A 26,512-nucleotide genomic window follows, 5' to 3' on the forward strand; every position below is an offset into this window, starting at 1 on the left:
CACACTGGGCCACGTGTCACCTACAACCCAGCACCGTCTGCAGGAGACAATCCGTGATAGTCAGAGGTGTCACACACCTCGTGGGCACAGCAATTACCCACCTTTTTCTATTCAACAAAGCTAATGAATTGATAAATAAGAGGTGAATCTATTATTTGAATGCACATAGAAGGGAGACAGATGCTGTTGGAAGATGGAAGCACGCATTCCCTTTTAGTTCAGCTATGTTTAAGAAGGAGCTGAAACGACATGACAGGCTGTTTGGTGTTCTCTTCATCATCAGGAATACACAGAGGAAAGACTGCCAAAGATATTTTTTCAGAACTCGTTATTTTCTGACATTAACTATTTGTTCTTAAGTAAGTGCCCATAATGTGGTTACTTTCTCACTAATTCATCATTTAAATACAGGTGTTAGACTGTAACAGTGATAAAAAGACTGCAGGGGAATAACTCATAACTCACTTCACAAACTGATAGCAAGTCGGGGAGATAGCGTGTCCCACTCTGCAACACATTTCATGCTTCCTTAAAGATGGAAGTATCTACGCATCAGACCAAAAAAGTGCTGCGCTGGCAGTTTGCCAAGTACAGGGTACCTCAACTGTGGATGCCATAGCCATCTTCCTCTTTATCGTGACAAGGAAGATGTCCAGAGAGATACCAGACCCCAGAAAAATGTGGCCTCTGTGCCTGAGACAAACAATGTCTGCTGGGACGTGAGTGTGAACCTCATCTGGCCACTTGAAAGGCGGCACCAGCTCTGGGCTGCATTACAGAGCACTGCAGTCCAGTTACTGCCTCAGCCCTTTAAGAATTTCTCATGAAATAAAGCAAACAGCTGTAAACAATCAGTAAAGTGAAGGAATGAAGACATGCTTAGCAGGGAATGCTGATCAGAAGGGAACGAGGACCTTACATCAACAATGTGCTATGCTCCAATGCAGTGAGGATCTTCTAAGCAACATCCCAAGTGGAGTTAAGCCTCATGTCACATTCCCAGCACTTCATACTGTTAGCTAAGGAGCAGCACCAAACTGACAAAGGACAGCACACACATCTGTCACGCAGCTCACCTGCTCCCCATTTCGTGGCATATTTCTTTATCCATCTGAGTATCCCCTCTGACTGTGTATCATCACAGGAAACCATAAAAAAGCTTTTCATAGCTTTTGAAAGCTGGCATACACATACAAACACACGCAATATAAATCTGCACTAAACAGCTCAAGGATAGACGGTTAATGCTCCCACTCTACCATTTCACTGTGCAGCTGAGGTCAAGACTTCTCCTGCCTTCACCGATTTTGCTGTGAGCTCCCCAGCTCTCAGGCTTATGTCGCCAGTACTGTAACGAGGCTGAATATGAAGTGACAGTGCTATCTTATGGCCGTTTAACTCCGCAGCAAAAACTCCACAGAATTTAGCGAAGGACGAGACCCTCTCTGCCAATAAGGAATATCTCTTCCCTTTTTACCTGTTTCATGCGAATCCCTGCATTACAGACCTTAAGAGGAGAGCTTTGCACAGTCCAGCCATTCCCAGCAAAAGCACCGTAGCCCTTTATGCATGCTGAGCCCCCAAGTGCTTATTTAGCTGCAGAACAACCCCAGCACTCCCTGATGATTGCCGCTGTTCTGTAGCAACAGAAAGCAAGCGGTACGAGCAACCATACCAGCCCCCTGCTGCTGCACTCAGTCGCAATTTATTCCCATCCTACAAGATGTTTTGGTTAAATATGCCAAAGATTTGGATCTGATATTTTTCGCCATATCAGCAAGCTCAAAGACAGAGAGGGAGGGAGAGAGGGAGGGAGGGAGAGAAAGAGCAAGCGCGTGAGCACATGAGCGAGAAAAGCATCACTGCTTCGAACCAGGAACAAAAGAGGCAAGTGCACCCATACTAGGGCACAGTGTTGTAGTCACAGAAACCTCACTAATGATTAAAGCATCTATCAGGGAGCCAGACTGCGATTGCATTTTGCTTCTGGAAGGAAACAAACAGATTCTGAAGTACCCGTTATAACCTGCAATCAAACAGGAGATCTATCCTCTCCCCAACCAGAGCACACAGTGGGCTGGAGCTTGCTGCCACAGAAATCACCGAGAGCTGTGCATGGCGCGCGAATCTGATACGTGCATCAGCAACATCATGGGCAGCCGCTTCAATTATGGCTAAAATTAAAGCAAGTGGTTTCAAATTTCAAGTTTTATCCCCCTTGCTCCCGTTGCTGTCATCTGCTTAATGAATAACAATTGCTTTCTCTTCGCACAACCTCAGCAGCGCTGCGCTGCCCAGCATTTGTTTGCCAACCAAGCAGCACAGCTTTAAAGATGTAACTGCGCTTTTCCCCCCACCCCTCCGGTAAACAAATGCCAGGCTTCTAGGGTCAGGAACACTGAAAAAAAAAATTCAGCCTGGCCCTCTCAAACCAGAGCAGGGCTTTATCAAATGGTGTTGCTAGGGACTACCAATGTGTAAGCAAGAAATCTGTCTCCTTGCGTTGTAGTTTATAGGCTAGGATGTATATGCAGCCTGAGTATTTTGCTCTCAGTGGTGCTGAGCAATTGGTGACTTCCCAGGTAGTCTGGTTCTCACAGGCTGGGTTTAGCAGTACTGGTGCTGCACCGCTGCCTTCCCAGTTGCCGTGAGGTCAGGGACCCTGGGGAGGGGGGCGCTGGCTGGGGTCGCACTGGAGCTGCAGAGCCGGAGCCCTGCAAGGAGCACCGAGGTGGCTCTCAGAAGCACAAATCATCCCCGTGCCTGCCTGTGGGATAAGGTGGCATATTCCAGACAGGCAGAGGAGCTCCCTGGGAGGGCTGGTGCAGAACCAGAGGAAGCTGCACCCCCTCCTGGGTGTTCTGCTCCAGAGAGCTCCACGTTCCCTGCAAAATGGGAAACCGGCTCGGAGACACTGGGAAAACGGCAAGCTTTGTCTCTCTGCTTGTCTACGCAGAGCAGCTTTCTGTGGAGGTTTATGTTACTGCAGCAGTCAAGAAAGGGGCAGTCCTGCCCATCAAGGCGGAAGGGCAGCCCAGATGTGTCTCCTTCCACTTGGAGGGACAGCAGGTGTCACCTCGTATGGCTATCACAAAATCTCTCTGCTGTGGCTAAGCTGCTGCTCAGAAGCAGGAATTTCAGGCTGTCCGGGTGGCTTTCGGCCCAGATCCTGTTCCGTTATATTCCAGCGGAATTTGACACTGCGAAAAAACAGGTACTCTGCAAAAATACCTATCGGGTCCACATTTACAGACAAGAAAGCTTTCCTTCAGCATGTGGAGATGCTTATGCAGGCCTTGAAACCACAAGAACATGTCCTTTTATTTTGCAAAAAGAGGGCATTAAAACTGCAGAGCAGTAAATCACTGGTTGTTTTGACACACTGTAAATGCCTTTGATTGGCAAAAGCACACAGAAGCATTGCAGAGATCAGTATCTCCCACTGAAATCCCCGGAGCCACTGCACAGCAGTCGAGCAAAGGCCTGTAGTATTTTTGCTGGAAAGTGGTTCAAGTTGCTTATTATTGCCCAACACAGGCAAACAGCTTGATCTTTTGCAGTTAGCTTATTAGCAAAACCCTAGATGGATAAAAGCAATACTCTTCAAAATCCATTATTAAAATAGGGTATTTTGCTTTTCTACAACATTTTTATTCAGATGGATTTAATATGCTTTTTAATAGCTAATGCTACCCGGAGTCAGCAGTATGGCAGTATCTTTTCTAAACCATTATTTAAAATACTGTTCTGTAAAATGTAAAATATTAATTCTTTTCTTCCCCCAGAGGTTCCTAAAATGTAGAGGGGAAATAAAAAAAAAAAAAAAAAGAAAAAAAAATAACCAACCTCCCTCAAGCTAAAAACTATGACTCAAATTCTGTAGTCCTTAAATTGAACAGCAATCCAAGTAAAGCTGATCGGAGACTGCAGAATTTTTCTCTCATTTATCAGGACTATATGATATTTGAAGCACAGCTCAACTCCTTCCCCGATGTACATCACATACTAGAACTCCTAGTGTGGAATGCTGGCATATGCACTTTTTCACCCATTAGAAAAGATAACCTTGCGAAGGGTGAGACTAGAAGCAGAATCCAACTTAATAAGGTGGAACTGCACAGCTACAAAAGTAAAAATTAAAAGTCTCTGGGCATAGAAGAGTGCCACCAGCAAAAACAAAAAGCAAAACAAGATTAAAAACAGCAGAGCATACTTTTGAGCACTGCTGAAAATGGCTGAAGGGTATCCTGCAGACAGCCAGAAATGACAATATAAAGACATCAATCCTCCTTTTTTTCTGTGCATGCTCAGGACCTCAACGAGATAGAAGACAATGAAGGGTTAGTTGGGAGTCCAAACAATGCTGGCAGGCAGTGTCTCACTAGGAAAGATCAGCAGTCTTGCAGCTGAGTTCAGCCCCTTTACATCCCTAATTAGCAGCATATTTTTAAGACAAAGTTGAAATATACTTTCTGCAGAGCTGCTTTAATCTTCAAGATGGAAATGGGGCCAAAGCTTAGTTCTGCATGACTGGTATCTATATGCATGACTTTGGAGATAACAGATCTATTCATGTGATTCCTCTGTGAGCTTTCACGGCTGGTGGGCAGAAGACTGTCACAGGAGGAGACTCTGGGGCTACAGAGACTGGTCCTATCTCCTATATCGGCCGCTAGCCTCTGGGATGACCTTGGCCACATCACTGCACCGCCTTCAGTCTCACTGTACTGGTACAAATGGGGTACTGATCCCCATAAAGCACTCGAGGTCCACTGCTAAAACAGTAGCTAGGTGCAACTAGTAGCAAGTACTTCCAGCTCTGTCAGAGAAGGATTCCAGGTTACCAAACTGTAATCCTCCCAGTGAGCACACCCCAAAGTTAGACTGCTGCAAAAATGCTCCACCTTTTCCAAGTGAAGTGCTTCCCTGCCACTGTGAGCGAAGCAATGGTGCTACCACTGGGATTTTCCCGCCCTCCAGTCTGTCCCTAAGGAAAGGAAAGGATGTGCTCACAGTATTTTCAGTCTTTTACCTGCAATAACTCAGGGACATGTCAGACAATTTTGCCAAACCAGGCAGAAGGAGAAAGGCCAAAGAGGTACTAGTTTCCCCATGTTTTGTGATAAATAGGCTGTCCATCAGAAGATGGACAGATAAGTAGTCCATGTGCTAAGAGACAGCTTGCAATGCAGGCTTAACCAAAACATCAGGCAACAGGGAATCCACATAAAAACAAGCCAGAGAAAAATAAGCTTAAGTTTCGTGGCTCACAAAATTACTTTTTATTTGTGGGTGGATGGTGAGAGGTTGTTCATTTCCAACAGAGATTGCCAGCTTTGAGGCATTTTGTGTTTATTTTTCTTCCCTTTAAGCATAGTTCTTTGTCTGAATTATTCCTCAGATATCAAAATACTGTTTGCGATGTCCATCCACCTGAGCAAACCATTCTCAGCCCGCTAACACCAACTGAAAACAGTTTCTGATGACAAATCTGGTTATCTTACTTTATCATCTTACTACAAATATTTTTGTCTTGAAATACAAAAGTGTGCAAGAAGTGCACATACAAAAATGTGTTTGGAAGACATGCAGCAAATAAACACTAATTAACCAATCAAGACATCAACAAAAGAGAAATTTTGGGGACTACACACTCACAAACACTATTTCTCTCCTGCCACTGTCTTCTCATAAGCCAAAGGGACATGAAAAGTCATATCTTCTCCCCAAAAGCCTCAAAGCAGGCTCAGATAAACCCTGCCACCTTCCATATCGCATCTGCTAGAAAGAATGGATGAATGGAGTAAGAACTCTATTAGACTGAGGAATATTTTCTGGCCTTCCAATATTTACACTTGAATTTTACTATTTCATTGATTTTGTTTGATTTAAGGAAAAATGTTATATTCATGAGATAGGATTTTTTGGCCAGTCAACTTGATCAAAAACTTTTCAGTCAGATACAGCCTGCCTAGAGCATTGACATTTGGTCAAATATACACAACCAAATTTTATACTTGAGGCTCATCTGTTCCACATATCCCAGGCTCCATATTCCACTGTCCAAGCTTTTATTAAAAGAAGTGTTGCTAGTCCTTATACTCTATTGGCACACTTAAAGCCAAAAGGTAAGCAAATTTCTGGAAGATTGCAGTCTCCTAGACTTGGCTGGCTTAATTTACTATTTCTTTTCCAATGTAATCTACTTCCTAAAAAAGTCAGTTAAAAAAATTGGATTGGCACCGTATTTCCAGGCTGAAGAATACCAAGCGCTCCTGTGCAATATTTGGTCGGGCTTCCCACAAAGTACACAAGACCCTGTTGATACTACAGTTTGCAGTTAAAATCGTTTTGAGTAAGGATACGTGATCGATGGAGACTGCAGGTCCCAGACACGAGCCTCCAGCCTGCGTCAGGGTGGACACAATCATACTAGAGACAAAGGGAACAATCTGCTTCACTTGCTGCAGCCCACAGGCCCCTGCTAGGGAGGACTCAAGCTTGACACTGGAGGTTGCAACTATCATCTCGGCCTTTGGGTACAGAAAACCTTCCTGCTTGTCTCCTCTGTGACTTGTTTTGCTACCACCAGTTGTAGCTAAGGAGTATAATACCAGGGGACCGAAGCATTCCTTGTCACAGAACAAGTGCCTGCACAGAAAAAATACTGTTTACATGGGGAAAGAACACAAAATCTTTGTCCCTTAAAAGTGCAGAACATTTTTGGTGTCCTGCACCCCTCTGAGGTTTGGGTGCAGCAGTAGAGACGAGACTACGTGAGTGTCCTGATCAGTGCTGCAGAGGGAATGGAGACACAGCTAAGCACGTATTTGTCTTCATTAAGTTGCTCTCCGTGGACCCACAGACCATAAAGACTCCTGGTCTTAAATACCTGAGTGTACGTGTTCACACCAGAACATCTATTTGCAGGATTTAAAGCAACAACTTCAAAACATAAACTTCTGTTTCACAGTACCATAAACAAGGAATTTACCTATTACCTACCCACCGTTCTGCAGCTGGGCTGCGTACACAGCACCAACAGGGAGCTTCTGCAGCACCAACAGGGAGCTTCTGCAGCACCAGGTACGGTGAAGGCCCCTGAACAGATCCCACACCCTGGCGCTGAGGACTGCAGGCGCACATCCACGCTCCCAGCACCAAATCGCAGCACTGAGGGTGCTCACATGCAGGTGGTGGCCTGGGACCCTTCCGCAGGGGAGATGCCTCAGTCCAGATTTTGGGGCTAGGGGGTAAGTATAATCACCAAGCATCACCACCGGCTCACAGGCCAATTATTTTGTTGTGATGCAAATAACACGTACAATGACGTGTGCACAGTCTGGGGGGAATAAGCAGCAATGAAATCTAATTGCAAAGCCCATGAATGGAGTGATTTGCAATAATTTTTCAAAGGCAGGTTTTCCTGTTTACTCGGCTGACAAACTGCAAACTTGTACCTGCAGAAGAGCTCAGAGCCTGTAGAAAGCCTAGGGTGGCTATAAACCTTGCAACTGTCTGTAAATAATTGTTTCTATTACTCCTGCAGCCTTAGCCACCACCTATGATACAAAACACCCAATTAAACTGGCATACTATTTTGCTAAGATGAAGCTTTTGCCTGTGTCGGCTGAGTTGCTAAAACCATGGAATGAGAAGAGATTCATGCAGTCACAGTGGTCTCTGTGCAGCACTTGGACCCAGCTTTGGTATTTTTACTGGGTTTGCTTTCAATCTCTGCTCAGATTTCCAGGAGCTGTCATTACGGTGTCAAATACCTTCTTTGCAAAGTCCCCCAGTCTAGGTTAAACTCTTAGGAATTTTAATCTGTCTGCCTAAATAGACTCAGGAACCATTTTTTCCAAGCCAAGTCATACTCTCCCCACCTGCCTGTTTTTCTGTTTCCAAAACCTCAGGATGAGAGTTTTCATTGAGTTTTGACCAAAATGTATGTTGCTGAAATCTACTTAGATAGTCCCTAAAAGATTAACATTTTCCTAAAAGTAATGATAATAACAATAAAAATCTTAAGCAGCAGCTTACAGGAATGAAACTTTTTATATAAAAATATACAAAGCACTCCATTATGTACATGCAGACCTATGAACTTGCATCCTAATTACTAAATCATGTTAGAAAAAAATTACTTAAATGAAATAGTAAAAACATGAAAGATGAAAAGATATATTTTTAGAGATTTAAGTGGCATTAATGTCCGAGAGGAAGATGGTCAATATGGTAGTGACCAGACTTGCTAGGGTGGCATGCCCATTATTCTAAAAATATATATTTTATATCACAAACACTAAATATGAGTTTTAAGCATGTGAGTACTCTACTCATGGGCTTGAAGTTGCCTACATGTTTACATACTTGTAGGACTGCAGATTATAACATCTTTTCTTTCTGTCCAATGAGCAATGTGTAAGTATTTTGAATTATTTTCAAATAACCTCTCAGAATATGGTGTTTCCATGACCATTAGTTATCTACAAAACCTAGTGACTCAGCTCCAGTTATGTTACAGAAGACACAAAGTTTACTCCAGAATCTGCTTTCTTCCAAAAGTCTCTGATTTTCTTTGACTTTCCTTCTCTGAACAAGACCAAGGGCTTTTGGCCATCACTCTCTCTCATTTCCATACTGCACTTGGAGGGGTAATCAGAAGATTAATTTTAAAGGAATGGTGATTTAAAAATGATACAGGCTGTCAAGAGACAAATTGCATGTGTGGAATTGTAATAGCTGTTTTCCTGCATACATTAATATTAATTTTTTAAAACACTCGTTACCTCTGAATCAGGAATGGCATCCATACTAAGCACAGGAGCTTAGCACTCTCCCCCAGCAGCTCAGTAAAAAAAAACATGTTTAAAATCCGGTTACCATTTTGTTTTAAAAAGCAGCTGTAAAGAAACAGCATATTATTCTGACTCATATTGTGCAAATAACTGGGAAAAGGCAATTACACATAAAAGAGAACTTGGTTAGTGGAGACATATCTGCAACTAGGGAAGGACGTTAGGGAACACTGCACATATGAATTTGTCCTGGGATCCAGATACACCTCATACAAATCAACAAAATCCAATCAAGCGCCTTTCAGTCAGCATTCCAAATTTTAATTCGAAGTGTCACTTGCCTTTACTTCCTAACACACTGGTGATGACACATGATGTGTCCAAACCGTGCTCCACAACCAAAGAGTTTTAGCTCACACTGCTTTTAAGTGTCAAGATCCCCAGTTCAGTCTTACCTGCAGCACTGGAGACACCCCTGCTGCTACACCAGGGCAACTGTACCGCTGACATCCGACAAACAAGTAAACGAGCACCTTCATCTAGCAGCAAATGCTTCAGAAAAAGTGTAAGCATCTCATAAAAATATTGTTCCCCTTGCTCCCACATCTGCTAAAGTTGTTGGTGTTTCTTCTTAACATACTGCCACTAAAATCTTTATTATTATGGGCTTCTAAAAACTTAACAGCTAGAGGCTTGATCCTGCAAGCACAGCTGGGCATACAGTTTGGCAGCATAAACAAAGCCATTGTCTTTGTATGATCAGATCCCATCCAGCACAATAACACAGGCAATTATATATGCAGGTGAATCCATTCATTTGTAAGGCAGGAGATGGCATAAAACATCTTCCAAAAGATAAGGAGAAAACATTCACAGCATTTTAATGCTGAAGAGCCCTGTCTGCTGAATGTGTCTTCTCTAATCTGTTCTCATCTTTTAACGAGGAATTCTTGTCATTTTACCAGAAGTACCAATTCAAAAACACTGCTCAGAAAACTGACCGACTCCCTTAACAGCAATAAAAAGCTCCAAAGCAGAGTCTTTCAAATAAAGGCTAAGAAAACAAAATATTAACAGATAGAACAAGCTTCTTACTGGTGATATGTATCTTAGCAGACATGAAAATTCTAACCACAAGGCTTGATAACTTTATGCTACCTTCTTCTAAAAGCTGTGATAGAAATACTGACTTTGACAAAGAAAAATAAACTTTGCACAAGAGGAAGATTTTGAAAAAGAACTCTTGATAAAAAGCAGCAAAAGGCGCACCTGAAAATGTGAACATATGTGAGTCACCTGATCCAGACACCATACGAAAAGAATTACCTGTTGCGTTTGCTACACCACTATCTTTCAAAAGCCCTGGTATGTAGAGAGGCACTGCAGTAAGGAATGTCATCTTCCCCCCCACCCCCTCCTTTTTTAACAGGAATATCTGCCTTCTCCCTTAGGTTGTGGTCCTACTTTATGTTTCTACAGGCACGGCAGCACACATGTAAGAAGTTTCATTGAAATCAAGGAATCTTTATGCAGTTGAGCTCATTTGCTGCCTTTGGGACACGGTCTTCAAAGGGCAAACTAATGGGATAGGTATCCCCTTCCTTCCGCTATTCCGTAACAACCAGGACAGCAAGCTCCAGCCCTGCGCTGGATCTGTGCGGGGCTACTCCTACAACACATGAAATGCCCAAGCTGGTGCCTGGAGGATAATGAAACACAGTGGTAACAGTATGCTGCTAAGAACACAGGAATCTCAATTCTGCAAACACTTCCACATGTGATTAATCCTGAATGAACACTACCTAATTGGATTCCAGATAGTAGTGTCTGAAGAAATCTTTACAGAAATACAAATTTACACTGGCTCAGATGGAAACTGTGACATCTGGGCTGAAAACCAACTAGCAACTAATTAGCTTAAGAACAAGATGACAAAAATGCTACTACGGTAGGGCACAGTGCCCCTGGCATGAGATGCCTTGCTTAGGTGTATTCCTTGCCAGGATGCGCCCCACTTAACACCTTATTCCACATTCTGGGAGAGGCGCCTGGGGCAGCAAGCTGGGAGCCTTTGCAAATATTAGGAGAAAGATAGTCTCTTATGCTCCTATGTATGTATGTATAAACATGCAGTCACTTCACTACACTCAGTAATGGTAAAACCAATGTGACAACTGACTCACAGAGCCCTGGGTCTGTGAGAAATATGAGCTGCAAGTAAACCGAAATTCAGTTTGCAAAAGGAAAAAGCTAACACATCTGGGAAAAAGGATTGGCAACGTAAGAGAGAGAAAGCTGGAAGCAGCAATACTACAGGAAGCCAATAGTGGACCACAAGTTACATTGGAACAACCGATGTGCTGCAAAGGTCAAGGCAATATGCAGAAATCCCCATATGCAAACACACATCCTGCCAGAGAGCTGGCAGACAAGCCTCACATGGTGCAACCGCACCCAGGAAAATTATTTCAGCCCCGTGCAGGACATGGCCGTACAGGCTGGTAACGAGCTGGAGGAAGCTAAAGAAAAATACAGAGATATTTATGTCAAGCACACACCAAAAAGCAATCAATGGGGCCTGAGATTACTTTACATACAGCGATGAATAATAAATTATCTCCCAAGGAAGGAGGGCAGGCCACGCATGGATAGCCTCACTTCCTACATGGGGTGCAAATCACCCTCCCCACACCTGCTGGCCCTGGAGCCCCCCTCACCCTTGGTACTTGGGTGGTCCCTGCACAAGCAGTAGGAAAGAGAACGGCAAAACCTGAGAGTTCACAAACCACCTCTTGAGGCACGGTGCTCTGCTTTCCGGTATCATCTTATGCTGCTTTGTCAGGACGGTCAGCCCATGGTACATGCTAATCTAAACGCCACTCCACCAGTGCCTTCCTCCCTTTCCCCCATCCCACAGCTGCTGCAACAGGAAAATACTGGTATGTGCAATACAAAAGGTGAACCGTAAGTGTGCCTTACAACTAAAATTTTCCCAAAGGATCGTGGAGGAGCTGGAGGAACTGCCTTCTAGTTACCAAACAATAGGTTAGGAACTAGGGTAACAGCCAGGAATGGAGACCTGGATTCCTGTTTTCTTCATGTGGAGGAGACTCCAGCTCAGGAAGATACCCCATCCTTCAGGAATTAAAAGAAGGGGTTCACCAGGAATTAAAAGAAGGGGTTCACAATACCCCTCTTTCATGGAGGTTTGAACATAAGATTTGAGGACCCAAAGAAAAACTTGCAAAAAAAAAAAAAAAAGCATTGCCTGTATCCAATGACTTTTTATGCAAAACACATAAACTTTCAAGGGAAGCAACTCTAGAATGTTCTTTGCAACTCTAGCATTTGCTGCTCTCTGCTTTCCTGGTTCTCCCCCCTGGGACTGCATCCCCAGACTGATGCTACATAGCTCTGTAAGGTCACTCCTCATGTTATTATTAAGTTTCAATATGTACTTCTATTTACTACATTTAGTAATCTAGTCTGATATGGGACTGATTCCCAGAAATAGTATGTGTTATTGTGTAATAGTGTCTCAAGCTCTCCCAGACTTAAAGTTTCTTCTACTCACTGCCTCAGTGTGGTTTTACTTTCTGTGTTACAAGGGGTTTCACAGGTAGGTGCTTTCCAAGCCCAAGGAGTATAAAGTTACTGACTTTAAAGACTGACACACTGTTTCCTAGTTGACTTTGGTGACACCACATTGATACCTGTGATGTCCCTACAGTCTGGAATTTTTCACTTTCTCCCTGGCCCTACTCACTGTGCTGTACGTAGGATGCTTTGTTAACTGATGGTCTCAAAGAAATTATTTGGTGTATGATATTCTTTGCCCTGTTTTTCCTCTTTTGTTACATGATGTCTTCTATTCGAGCAGCCAAACTGGAGCTGGCAAACAGCCTCTCTCTAGGTTTTTTACACGTTGCTGCAAGGCAAAATAAACAGTTGTTTCCAGTTTGCATTTTTGGGGCTACAGATGTATGCTAATTATCCTTTCAGCCTGCTAATGGAAACCTGAAAGAGATTTAAATGTACTTTTCTAAGGCAGAGACCAAAGTCAATGGACACCTGTCCTTTCTAACGCTGGGCTTAGTGCTGCCCAGAGCACAGCACGATCTCATCTCCTCCCTTTATGTTGACTCTGAAGGCATTTTCAGATTTCAGCAGGTCTTCAAAAAAAGACCAGGAGATAGAAATTAAATCCTTCTGAAATTTAAGAACATTATGTGCCTTTCTGGAGCAGTAACGATGCCAAGTATAATATCTGCATTGACCTGAGACCATCTGAAGGATGGGGAACTTCAGAATGGGGCGATAAGAACTACATCATAACATGGGAAGTTCATTGTTTTGTTACGATGCTGTAGTATTTACTCAAATTTCTTACCTGCTTTCTGTTTTCTAGAACAAAAAATTGATATAAACAAACAAACAACAAAACCCAACCCTAAAGCCAGGTCTCATATACCCTTCAAGTAAAAGTAAGTATTACCAAGACTGTCGTATCAATGAGGAGAAGAAAGGAAAACTGGAAATATACCTGCAGTTTATTTCCAGTTTCTGTATCAGGTTTAGAACTGGCTGTTACACAAATGAATGAAACCACCTCAGGTGTGCAAAGCCAGTAATGCAAAGACTTCCCAAGAGGAAGACACAAGGATCTGTTTCCTTCTTTAAGTTTTAGAAGCTTTAACTCATGATACTCACTTGTTTGCCAGATATTTCTTGGAATCTTTCAAACAACTGTTCGTTCTAGTCACTCCTATTGTGCTTCGGCCAGACTACTGGGCCCTTCTCTGTTGATGCTTCCTCTGTTGGAGTCCAGAGCCAAGTGATGTGCTGCACAGTCATGTGCTACACCTATGTTTCAAGCACCTATCTTTCCTGTGGGAGTGTGTATACCTACGCACAGAACAGGTATGTGCGTGTACACACACACATATCCATGCTATGTAGAGATCAGAGATACAGATGATGCAGGACAGATGTGAAAAGTACCGAGGCACCTAAAGACACGGCAAAGTACTGATGCTCAGCTAATTCCTAACACCTTTAAAAAGCTGGGTCCACAACCTCTGCCTGCCTGCTCCACACAGGCTACTTTCCAGTGTTTGTTGCTGTATTTAATCACTTCTCCTTCTCCTTTATGCCTCTCAAGCATACAGTGGAAAGGTCTTCACTGCTCAGACGCCACCATTTCAAACAGTTGAAATGTCCAAGCTCTCTACATTGTCATCACTTTTCCAACATTATCAGGAAATTCTTTCATCTATCCTCAAATGACAATTGTATATACTTACTGTCAGCAATCACTTGCTTACAAGATTTTTATTACCCTAAATGCAGGAAGACTTGTTAATGCATTGTTATGATGGGGAGATCAGGAAATGAAGAGTTAAGACTGAAAACTCAGCCTTCATTTTGCTGCCCATGCTTACAAAAAAATCATTCCAGTTGGGGGTCCTAAAAGGTTCTTTACACAATAATAAAAAGAGATCTGTCAATTAATGTAATGGAAACTAACATTTCTCATACCTTTTTGCAGCAAGAACATACCAATTGACTTGACAGGCTACAGATTTCACTGAAAGGGGCAACCTTCCTTCAGACAAAACATACATCCAATGATTTCCAAGACATTAGTTGACGAAAATTATTCAGTAGCTTCAAAAATGAGAAGGAAAAATATCTAACAAAAAAGTCTGTAGAGTATGGGTATGAAAAACTTTGATTGCTTTTTGCCTCAAAACTTCTGAGACAACCGTCTTCATTCTGCGTTAGCTTCATTTGGACTTAAAATCGTAACACTGCAGGAGAAAATGTATTCATCTATTGTCATTTACACAAAGAGATCAGACCTGCACATTTGGGGCTAGTTATTTAAACTAATTAAAGAAAAAAACCCAACAACCAAAACAAAAGAGAGAGATTTAAAGAACTGAATTTTAAAGTTTTCCAAAATATCCCTGCCGTGCTAACAAAAACCGTAGAACATCTTGGTCCCAAAATAATTCATTTGCCAAACAAGAGCAACTGGAAAGGTTTTACTGTAGGCTATGGTTCAACTTTACGTATAAAAATTACTCCACTTTACGCTACAATCCTCAGATGAAATCTGTTTTTAAGTCACACTTAAAGCAGAATGCAGGAGCATGGAGACAGGCCATCAGCTGCTGAGGTTCCTTACCTTCCAAACACTAGGAGAATTCACACTTCACTCCTTGTTATTTTTGCTTTAGGAAGTGAAGGAAACGGTACTCGATGAGCCGATGAAGTCACTGAAAAGGCACTCACACCTACTCTAAATACGACCAGATATCTGCGAATAAAAGTTTAAATGCTGTCTAAGCAACATGTGCTAACCTGGTGCAGAAGGTTCAGAAAGTAAAAACCCAATTCCGTAAAGGACTCACTGCCTTAAATGGGCTCTTTAGATGCACCAGAGCAGAAGTCCTGGGAGTGCTGCCCGAAGAAGCCACAACTTCACCATTAGTCCCTAGGTTAAGAGAGACCTTTGCAGTGATCAGCAAATCACGTCTCATCTCGGAAAGGAACAAACAGAGACCTGCCATGAAAAATTGCTTGCAGATCTCCAAGGAGTGATGTACGAGCGAGGTACATAATTAAAGAGGGAGAGAGACGGAAGAAGCTCTGAGTTGGTAAAGAAGTCACAGGAGACTCATATTTAGTAACACAGCAGAAGTGAGGTCATAAACCAGAGCAACCAAAAGGGGAAAAAGGAGAAAAGCACACAGTGAAGGACTGGACAGGCCCCAAATGGCCGAAGAGAAAAGCTCAAAAGACTGCAGACTGAGTTTTGGCAGAAAAACACAGAGAAAGATCTGTTGTCCATTTCTGATGGATGCTTTGAAGTTTTCTGGATCTAATCTGATTTTTGTCTGTCATTCTTTGCCAAAAAAGATAAACCCTGCCAGGGAAAGCCTACCTTCCCATAGCCTTACAATAATAAGAAAACAAATGATCTGTTTTAAATATCAAACACTTAAAATGTAGAATCTTTCTTCTATGATGTGTCTGAGAGCTTGATATTTCCAAGCTGTCACAGTTGCAATTATAACCGACCGAAGTTGTTCCTGGTTAAGTATCTTGTATTTTACCAAACTATGTCAGAACATTGGTCTAGGTGCTCACTGAGAGCTTCAACACAATCAACCCACTAGCTCCATCCATACTTCACTGAACTGGGAGCGGGACGTTCATTTACTATAATGCCTGCGTAGAGGTGTCCAAAATACATTTTAAATTTATTTTACTGATACTGAAAATCTTCTGGAGTTCTGACACTTTTTAGTCGTAATTTCTTTTAATAGTCTCTAATACTATATTACACTATAATACTATAGTGTTATTAGCCTTATCTTTTTAGGCTGTAGTCTAACAAAGTCTTTAAGCATAAGCTTACCTTTAAGCCCTCTCCTTGGATTACTGTACCTCATACTTTAAGGTGCCTTACTTGCTGAATGGGGGACATACTCAACGATACTGAAAAAACCCACTCAGCTTAAAACTACCATGTAATCGTTACATTTATGATGCTCAGCCTGCCACAGACACCAGTTCCCATTAAAATGACAGCATTTACTATGTATTACTCTAAGCAATATACTGACAATTTCAGACCCATTTGCAACTCTAATACGTTAAAGTGCCCCAAATACTATTTTGCCATTGCTATTGTCAGATGCTTTTCAATAGTGATATTCAGATGAGGACTGTCAGCTAACCAGCAAATTTGGAGTTCAAGTAGGTGTTAATTCAGAGTAGCAATAAAGGAACTGGACAAGACAAACAGGAGTTCAGAAAACAGAAAATTCACCTTCACAAGACAGTAAATAATACACCTCCATACTAGTTAGTGTGACACTGTTACTTTAACGGCTGTGTTCACCTCCCTACACAGAATATTCTGAACAGCTCTAAACATCCACGTGTTTTACACTAAAATACATTGCCTTACCTGCTTGGACCTCTCTTGTATTGTCCCAGATCCACTTTACCATCCCTACACAAACTACCTGTGTTTAACCAAATACAGTTCTTGTCTCCCCAGATGTATGACCCTAGATTTCTGTTCAGTAATGGCATCACCCATTTACTTGGGTACACTCTAATTTTATTGAGGTCATTCCAGACTTTTTCCCTCCGCTCTCTACAGTTGCATTAACAGCTTCCTTCCTATTTTTAAATCAGCAGCTAATTTCAGCAACTAAGTGCTTATTGTTTCTTCAGGGTCACTCATAAAACGAACACCATTATTGATCTTTCTGAATCTAACACTAGTTTTTCCCTTTTATCTCATCTGAGTGACTATTCAAGGGGCAATTTCTCAGTAAACCAGGACATCTATCCTAGATAAACTAGGGTATCTGAAGAAAGAGATTTTTCTGTCTGTGTGTGCTAATGCAGCTCCTATCAAGGCAGTAGCCAAGCAACTCATAAATGTTACCGATTTTGTCTCTACAACACCTTTTTAAAGGGAAAAGTGTTGTTAACTGCCTTTTACAAACGGGGAACTAAGACATAGAGGTATTCAGTTCTTCAAAGGCAAAGACCACTCATGGAATGTAGAATAAATTGAATCCTTATTTCCTATATTTTACCACAACAGCATCTTCCCTCAATTTCTGCGCACACCTTGGACACACAATTGCTTATTTACTGGATTACAGCAACTGATGACCTGGCCAGCTGGTACTTGTTCTGCATTTTTGATGAGCATCTGAAGACAACTGACATAATAGGCTACCATAAAAACTGTGTTAGACCAAACTGCTGCTGGTATTTTATCTACTGTTACTATTAAGTTTCAATACAATTCTTGGGGCCTAAACCCTAAATCCATTCACTGTCCTCCAGTTAAGCTAAAGGAAATCTTGGCTTTGCCCAAGAAAACATGGTATCAAAATGCAAAGCAGCCCTTCCAGGTAACAAGACCTATGTGACATCTTTCAGACACCAAGTATCTAAAAGCATCTTTTGAAGAGAGTGGTTTTATTCACCAATTCTATTTTAACTGGGTATGTAAAGATAAGATTTACTGTCCATTACCATTTTGGCTAAGTGTGGCAAGTTCGGTCCTTTTCATATTAATTCTAGACCAAATTTAGACAAAATTTTTCGATGGTCCCTGGGCATATCATCACTATCTGACCACTTTCTTCACGGTTTCCTTCATTCACAGTGAAGAAAGTCAGGCTTGCTGGTCTTGCTCTTGCTGATCACTACATCAACGAACTTCCAAAGAGAGGGGGTGGAAAGCTAATGGTCCAGGACTAAAGATTGCTGCCTACGCTGGCTATGTCTGCTGTGCTGTGCCACATGGAGCTGGCCGAGCCCACAAGCATTACGCCTAACAAGAGACAAGAGTAACGGAGCTAGGTGCAGATCGGCACTACCGCAGCTGGCCTGCTTCTGGGAACAGAGTTAGATTTTCTGTGTGACACCACCCATGCACACAAAAGTATAGGGCTGGTTCTGAGCCAGGCCAATTATGTCTGCGTGTTCATTAAAGGGTCAGCAAAGTCCTTCTGTTCTGCTTTAACGCTTCTCAGGTTTATTAAACACAGTTTAAGAAGTTTGTCCCTAGACAGGAAATTCATGCCAAAGGTCTCAGAGATGCAAAACACCACTTGGTAGGGGCAGCAGCACTGTCACGTAAATGCATTGCTAGTGGTATTATTAAACTAGGATATTAGCATGAAATATCTAAGTTTTTACATGAGAATACAAAGTCAAACACACTAATTGCACAATGAATAAAGAAGTAGGTAGCAAACACTCAAGGATCTAGAAACAAGCGAATCCCCTGGTTACACAGCATCCAGTTAAACAAGGCATCCAGTTAATCAGAGTATCCGTTGCCTTCTCAGCTCAAATACTTCTTTTCTTCTTATTTGTATATAGCAGTGTTTTCTGGGAAACACAATAAAGACTTGTGTCCTCACTAGGTTTTTCCTTCACTTAAAGGAAGTGTGCATCAGGCAAAACTTGGCAGCCAAGACGAAGAGAAGCCCTAGTAAAGATGGTATGAACTGTGTTTTTCACAAGCAACACATTAGGTTCAGGCAGACATCAGCCTGACCTAACATGAAGTTGTATGTAACTCCATCACGGGTTACGGGACCACATTCTCTGCCTCTGGAAACTCAGGTGAACTAAACCCCAGTGCTAATGCTCCCCTAGCCCGACTGCTCTCTTCCTACCCGATGACAGACTCTGGACTCTCTACAGTTTCTACCTCCGCTTGCTAAGTCATGTTAAAAGCAGAGACTGCTTTGTCTTCACTTGAACTTTACATCCTGTTAGTCTGCACAAAGGAAGTATGTTATGTTAACAGCACACCTATTTTTCCTAGTGACGATGTACTCCGTTGGATATTATCGCCATTCAGATACCTATTTAGACATCCAGGCAAAGGCTATGACCAGCTGCATAGCATATAATGATTTTTTTAAAGGAAAGAAAATACCATTAAAACAAAAGGCCCTGTTCTGCTTCTGGGTAAACAAATGGGAGTTTTACAAAGGCTCAAAAAGGAAAGGAATTAACATGCTTCGACGTGGTAATGGTCTCAACTGTTCACATTAAAATTTTCACAGTAAATTAAACCATGACAGAGGTAGGAAACGAAGTCAATTTTCAGTGACTCGTGCTGTTCTGCTGACATAAATTGCCATTTTTTAGGTAGTACAGCCACTAACCTGTATAATCACAGAATAACAAAACTGCAACCCAGCGTTGATTAAGTTTGGCCTTCTGCATGCTAATTTTAGCCTGCTCTGCCAAAATAATTGAATGCACTACCTTATTTACATGCTTCTAGATATTTAGCACCCTCTCACTATTTTTTCTTCACCAACCTTTGCTTAAGCCTGCGGTGTTGGCCATCCCTCCTCGGATGGTGTGCCTGCTGTCGCGTCCCACTCCTCCTGCCTCTGCAGCGACACTCGGGCACCCTTCCACCACTACAGCAGCCTCCTCCAGGGCACTCTCGCCAAGGGGGATGCTTGGTGTCAGCCCAGCTTTACCCTGCCCATCTATTGTTGCACGCAACGCCTCACGCTCCGGACGGCCGATAAAGACCGGCAACTTCCCTTGACTAGAAGGCGATGGTGTGATGCGCTGCCCAGCAGTCCCAGTAAGGCTGGAGAAGCCCAGGAACTTGAGGCGCCCGCTGGCTGGTGCCTGCCGAGGAGTTAAGGCAACACGTGTTACGCAGCCGGTTTACACCACGGCGAGGGAACCGGAGGGCTGGGTCAGGCCGTGTAAGCCCTGCGGAACGCGCTGCTCCGCGTTATGGCAGCGGCCCCGCAAGCGGGTCTGTAAGTACAATGGGGCGCTTCTCTGGCCGCCCAGCGCCCACGGTGCCTCTCCACCTCGGGTGTATCATGGCAGCGTCAAACGGAAAATGACAAAGGACTGTGAAAGACGGTCAACACGGTACACGGCAGAACCAGGCAGAACGCAGAGCCTGCGTGCGCAGGGGGCCGCAGGGTGCCGGCCCCCGCGGGGACCCCGCCGCACCTCGGGGCCGGGCCGCGCCTCACCTCACCCAACCCCGCCGCCGCCGCCGGGCCTCGCCGCCTCCCCGCACGGCCCCCCGGCCCTGCCCCTGCCCCGCACGGGTCCGCAGGCCCGGCCCGAAGCCCGGTGCCCGGCCCGGGCGCTGGGCCGCGCTGGGCCCGCGGGAGGCGGCCGCCCTGCCCTGCCCTGCCCTGCCCCTGCGCCGGCCGCGGCGGGGGGTGGGGGCCCCTCTGCCCCACGGGGGAGCCGGGGGCCGGGGCGAGGGAGGGCGTATAATAAACAGCATCGCTGTCATGCGGGCAGGGCTGCCGGCTCCCCAAGCCTCCTCCCCGCGATAACAACCCAGGTACAGCCCGCGCTCGCCCCCCTCCCTCCCTCCCTCGCTCCCTCCTCCTCCTCCTCCTCCTCCTCCTCCTCCTCCCGGGGGGCCGGGGAGAAATCTGCAGATCAAAGAAAAGATGCACAATAATAACGGGGTGGGCGCGCACGGCGGCCCCCCGTCCGGCGGGGCCGGGGCCGGGGCCTCTGGCGGAGGCTCGCCGCGGCCCGGCCGCTCTCCGCCCGGCGGGAGGGCGAGGGGGGCGGCGGCGGCGGCGCGGGGCCGGGGCCGGGCGCCCCCGCCGCGGTACTCACCCGGGCCGGCCAGTGCGGGTACCCCTTCATTTTGGCGAACACCAGGTCTCCAGCCTTGTATTCTCGGGGCCGCGGACGAGCCATCGGGAGCCGCCGCGGGAGCCGCCGTGTGTCCCCCCGCCCGCCCACACCCCCCGCCCCGCACACGCCGCCCCGGGGGCAGCCGGGCGAGCCCCCGTGGGGTGCGATGCGCCCGGGCACGGGGCGCAGCCGGGAGCGGGGCCGGGCCGCGGGCAATCCCCGCTCTCTCCGGCGGCGGCGGCGGCAGGAGGAGATGGGGTGTGCGTGTGTGAGTGTGCGAGTGTGTGTGAGTGTGTGAGTGTGTACGCGGGGGAGGGGGAGGCCTTGGACACAACCCCAGCAGCCCCCGGTACCAGGGAGCCGGCTGGCGGCGGGGCGCCTGGCCGGGCGGGGGCGGCCGGGGAGCCCTCACCCCGCGGCGGCGGGCGGGCGCGGCGCTGCCCGCGGCCCCCCCCGTGCGAGCTGGCTACGCCGCCCGCGCCGCCCGCTCCATCCCCGCCGCAGCCGCCGCGGCCGCGGGAATATGGAGCCGTCTCCTCCGAATTACTCCTCGGGCAGCGACCGAAAACAGGATCTTCTTATCCCCCCCCACCCCCCACCCCGCGCCTCCCCCCCCCGCGCTTTCCCTTCCTGTTATTTTCTAGGTACACAGATCGGTTTCTATGAAAATAGGAGAGCAGAGAGCGGCTCCAGTCCCTCCCGGCCCTTCCTTCCCAGCTGAAGCATGACACGGTTCTTTATGCGCGCCCGACATGGAGGCTGGGCGGCCAGGGGAAGCCTGCCGAGCCCGGCTGACTTTTGCAGCGGGGCCCCCGAATTCCCCTGCCCAGAGGCTGCCAGCCCTGGGGCCTGGGGGGTGCCGTGCGCCCCCGGCCACAGCGAAGGCCGGTTCCGGGGCTCGGCGGCCCCCCGGCGCGGCTGGCGCACCCCCTCAGCAGGCCTCCCTGCCCCGGCGCCGCCCGCCCCGGGGTGCCGCAGGGCCGTGCCCGCAGCGCCCTGCCTGCCCCCCGGCAGCCCGGGGCAGCCCGGCCCCGGCCCAGGCCTGGCTCTGGCACCGCGCCTCGCAGGGGCCGCAGCCAGCCCCTTCCCCACCGGCAGCCTCTCCGCCTTCCTCATCAGCCTCCACAAACCCACCCCTGCCCCCTCAACCACAGAGGCCTGGGCCTGGGGGCTGCCTGAAGCCGCGGGGGTTCCCCCCCAGGCCTTTGGGGCTGGGCTCTCGCCCGGGACACCGGTGGTCACCAACACGCCGCTGCGGGAGCCAAATGCTGGGAGCTTACAAATCCCAACCCCCAGAAAAAAAAAACAAACCCAGATGTTTTCACCATAATGTTACCACTTAAGTTGTAATGCTCAGAAATCAATTATTATTGATATTTATTATACCAGAGTATTGCCTAGAGGAGCAAAACTAGGAAGGCACCTGTGAGCTGGGCCGCAGGCACGAAAGCTTAGGAAGGGTTTTGCGGCGGGGGTTGGCTGAGACCCCTGGCAGTGGGTTTCCCAACTGTTCCCACAGGCAAGATGGCAAATACCCCCGTGGGTTTAGGGAGGCAGCTCTGGCAGGGTGCCTCACTGAGCCCCCCCGGAAAGCAGCTGGCCACAGGCAGTCCCTGCCGATGAAGAAGGGAACGGGAGGCTGAAGGCTGCGGGGTCCATGAGGGGACCATAGAGAGCACTAGCACTCTGTGAGGGCCGGTAACGGCAGAGAAAGAGGAGAAAGAAGCGCTTCTGGCATCTATCTGTTCCTGGGCTGGAACAGAACCAAGAAGACTTACTGCTTATGGTGTCCCCAGATGTGGCTCTGGTACCCAAATGCTGCTGTTGGTAGTACGAGTCAATAAAGTTTGTCACTCTGGGACATAAAATAGAATAAGCACTTCTTTACCGGGGGAAGCACTGCCGTAAAATCATTAGCTCAGGTATCGGTAGCAGACTAACAATGGGGGGGAACAAATCCAAGAAGCTGGATAAACATTTAGATGATTAGCCTGCACTGTGCTCGATGCTGTTATCTGTTTCTGAAGTACTGAGATCAGTAATGGGGTTGCCAACGCAGCCACCTTCTGTATAGACATGTGGCCAAACAGCTCACTTTCACTTTCACATCGGTTAGGATGTTGCATCCTTTTAAATTGATACCTTATTTCGGTTCAAATTCCCTTCAGAAAAATGTAATACAAGATCTCTGAGTATAGGAGCTGGGAACCCTGATCTGAGTTTGTCCAGAACGCTCCAATGTGCTGTGTCTTGCCTCCCATACCTCTATTATCCCCCCAGGCCAGCCTTACCTCCAGAATACTTACTGGAGAGGTGGAGCCACCTCTTTTTTTAAAAAAATATATTATTTGCTTCTCATGTCAGATATGAATAGCTCTTTCTAGTAACTTATTTAGTGACCTTAAATCAGAAAGAAGTGGGATGTATGCCAATTTCTTCCAAAAGGAGACAGTACACCTTACATACACATCCATGCAACAATGTATTGCTAATGTCAGAATAGCGAAATCCAAAGTGTTACTGAACCGAAACATCTTGTTGAACTGCCTGCTTTTTTACTTCCTTTAGTCCCAGCATTGGTGTCTGCAGAGAACGCAGTGAATGAATAGCGTTTCTGGTCTGCAGTGAAGATAATCACACGCCAGAGCTCCAAAGAAAACCCATCCCATGGACATGCAAGGGTGCAGCGCTCTTTTCCTCTTGTCTATAGACTGCAAAGCATAAATGAGTTGCCAAGGTAAGAACTCTGCTCAGGTTTGGCCAGCTTAAAACTCTTAAACACACTTTGCAGACAGTTCCTCCATCAAGCCATGGTTTAAGGTGCTGGGAAAGAATGGAGAAGAAGAAGCAAATTTCCCTGCTGATAAATGAAAAGCCAAACTAAATGTTCCACACATTAACAGCACAGAAAACCACTTCAGTACAAACGGCAAAAGAGTTTCTTAGTGTGCATAACCCCATCAGCCTCTCAGCACAGCATACAAAGCCTGAGATCTCCTGCTATGTCACTTGTATTCTGTTCCTTTCTCTTCTGTTACAAAGGGGAGTTCATCTGCCCCTTCTACACAGAAGTGGCAACAGAGAAGCGAAGAGAGTTTCTTCCAAACACTTCAAGAGCAGTTTCACATCATGACTGTGAATGGAGGGATGCAGAGGCTTGCTAATATATATATGCTACATGTGTATAGGCCAGGTCCCAAGTCTGCAGCAGTCAACAGCTGTGTCTGCTTTGTGCTCAGACAAAGATCAGCAGGTCACAGAGGCAGCAACACCACGTTCTTACTGAGCAAGGGAGACCTGCAGCAGGGATGGCTCTCTCCTTCCCCCGAAGCTCCCCAAAACATTAAGACCAGGTTCCCTCTCACTTCTCATCCTGCCAGACAGGTTGTGTTTCCAGCCCAGGGCAGTATATGCAAGTGCGAGCAGGTGAAGGGAGTAAAGCCGGAGGCCCAGCAGGACCATACAGAGAGGTGGCAGCGCCAGGGGTGTGGTCAGTAGTGAAACCGTGAGACCCAGGACGGACTGTTTTGAAGCCACTACTATACTACTGAATTTTGCTTTCCCAACAATTCCAGGAAACAGTGTTCTTAAGCTCTTGAGAAGCTTGAAGCTAGTCCCTATTCATATGAGGAGAAAAATAGCTACATTCCTGGTTGAAAATTTTCATAGAGAAACAATTCCATTGATTGGGGAAAAGTGTGGAGCAATCTTTAAGAAAAGAGCATGTGGACAGAAAAGGTCTAATTTCAAAAGAACCCTCCAAAGTAATGAAAAAAATTTTAAACATACGTTGTTTTACATGAAATACTCCATGATCATAGTTTTGCACACATATATTTATATGTCAGCTGTCTTGTATGTGGACCCTATTAATGCTGCCATCTCACACTTGCTGTTTTGTGAGATGCTGTCTGTATTGTGTCTGTAGAAGCCACACAGATTATTATATTTAACTCTGTAATTCTGTCCCTGGCCACCTTAAAATTTTTGCTTTCCCCACTCACATCCCTTCTGAGATCAAGCTATAAATGCTCTGCAGGATGGCCACTTGTATAATCAACTTTACTGTAAGATACTGAAATAAAATTATTTCTTTTTACTTATCTGTCTATAGCTGATATCATGTTCTTGTCTTCTGTATTTCCTTTCCCTGCATGCAAAAATATGTCAGTGATGATTAGTATTTTGCCTATGTCCACAGTAAGCTAGCGCTTGTCTGTTAAATATTTTAATAAGAAATTGTTCTGAGTCACAACTGAGCCATTCCCTGGTGCAAGACATGTCTGAGAGCGCTGTCTGAAATTACAGAGCTACTTCATGTCAGGCAAACAGAGGCCACGATGTTATATGTCCATCCCAACATGCACAGAAAGGCACTTACCATGCCCATTAAGATATTCTTAATTGCTGAGATAAGAAGCTCACCGGGTGATCTCAAGCCTTCTCTGTAATAATGGTAGAAGGGAGAAGGGTGTGTATCATAGCTGGAGCAAGTTATCTATACTCAGTTTCGTGAATCTTATGTTATACACTGGAGCAATCTCCTAATCATGTTAAATTAGACAATCTTTAAGGTGATTGCTTTACATGTTGCAGAGGTGTGAGCATGTACCCCAGAGGCAGAAAAGACCAGAGCACTTCAGTTAAAATTAACTTCTTCTCTGGTTGGGAACTTGCTGCTATGAGCTGAAAAGGTTTGTATGGGATGGAAATGTTATCAGCAAGTACGCATTGCTGCCATTCCTTGTTCTCCACAGGCATTTCAGCTAAAGCTACACCAGACAAAAGATGCCTACCGTCAATGCTGCTTAACAAGTTCTGATTCAAACCTTTGTTTTCAGTTCCTTGATTACTTTTTATCGTTTAACCATTAGAATTGAAATTTTCCATGACCATAGTGTGGCTAAAAATCAAAACTCTTCTGAGAATGACAGTAGAAGAAATAGTTGTAAAATTACCAGATTGCCAGGTACCATACAAATGTAGCCAAGTTGTGAGAGTCTGAAAAGCGTTCATATGCACTCAATAGGGGTTGGTAAACAAGTCTCAGATGGTCTGTCTGGACTAAACATGCTCCAGGCTAAAGTGAATGTGATTCAGCTCATGATGGGAGATGACTGGAAGCAAAGCTCGTGAGAGGAAAAAATGGCTGTCTCCCTCCGAGTACCTAGCCAGTATACCGGGGTGGAGTGACCAGATGTGCATGCAGAGAGAGAACTGGGAAAAGCTGGAAGGGGAGCAGGAGCTAAAGCATGGGAAGGATGTGAGAAAAGCAGAAAGGGATTAGGAGACAGAGGTAAAAGCAAAGCAGCCACAAGGGTAAGAAGACAAAGATTTCCAAATATCTTAGAATACATCAAAAAAACCCACACTTTATCTAACAAAATTCTGTGGCCCAGTACACCTCATTCTCTGGCAGTTACTCCTTCATCTAAAGACTAAGATCTCTTACTATGCTGCCAGTTAACTCATCAGCCTATGTGGAAATCTTGACACTGCATTCAAAGGTA

The 26,512-nt window shown here is 45.5% G+C and overlaps 2 protein-coding genes across 2 annotated transcripts in view; one reads left to right on the forward strand and one right to left on the reverse strand.

The window, feature by feature from the left end:
* HDGFL3 (HDGF like 3) overlaps window positions 1-21,571 on the reverse strand; it is a 38,384-nt gene extending 16,813 nt beyond the window's left edge. Inside the window, exon 1 of the mRNA XM_055811073.1 lies at window positions 20,982-21,571. Coding sequence (XP_055667048.1) covers window positions 20,982-21,065 — 84 coding nt within the window. The 5' untranslated portion in view covers window positions 21,066-21,571. The remainder of the gene's footprint in view (window positions 1-20,981) is intronic.
* Window positions 18,856-25,105, forward strand: LOC114013301 (translation initiation factor IF-2-like). Its single transcript, XM_055811065.1, has 2 exons — window positions 18,856-20,694; window positions 23,571-25,105. The coding sequence occupies exons 1-2, from the start codon at window positions 19,942-19,944 to the stop codon at window positions 23,601-23,603; spliced, it is 786 nt and encodes a 261-aa protein (XP_055667040.1). The 5' UTR covers window positions 18,856-19,941; the 3' UTR covers window positions 23,604-25,105.
* The last annotated feature ends 1,407 nt before the right edge of the window (window positions 25,106-26,512 follow it).

The sequence above is a fragment of the Falco peregrinus genome, chromosome 1 (genome assembly GCF_023634155.1).
Source record: "Falco peregrinus isolate bFalPer1 chromosome 1, bFalPer1.pri, whole genome shotgun sequence".
Lineage (NCBI taxonomy): Eukaryota > Metazoa > Chordata > Aves > Falconiformes > Falconidae > Falco > Falco peregrinus.

What these genes read in the sequence shown, in the direction of transcription:
- LOC114013301 (XM_055811065.1), top strand. Translation starts at nt 19,942, where the DNA reads ATGCGCTGCCCAGCAGTCCCAGTAAGGCTGGAGAAGCCCAGGAACTTG. An exon ending in TCCCCGCGATAACAACCCAG is followed by an intron (nt 20,695 to 23,570) that starts GTACAGCCCGCG and finishes TACTTCCTTTAG; the next exon opens with TCCCAGCATTGGTGTCTGCA.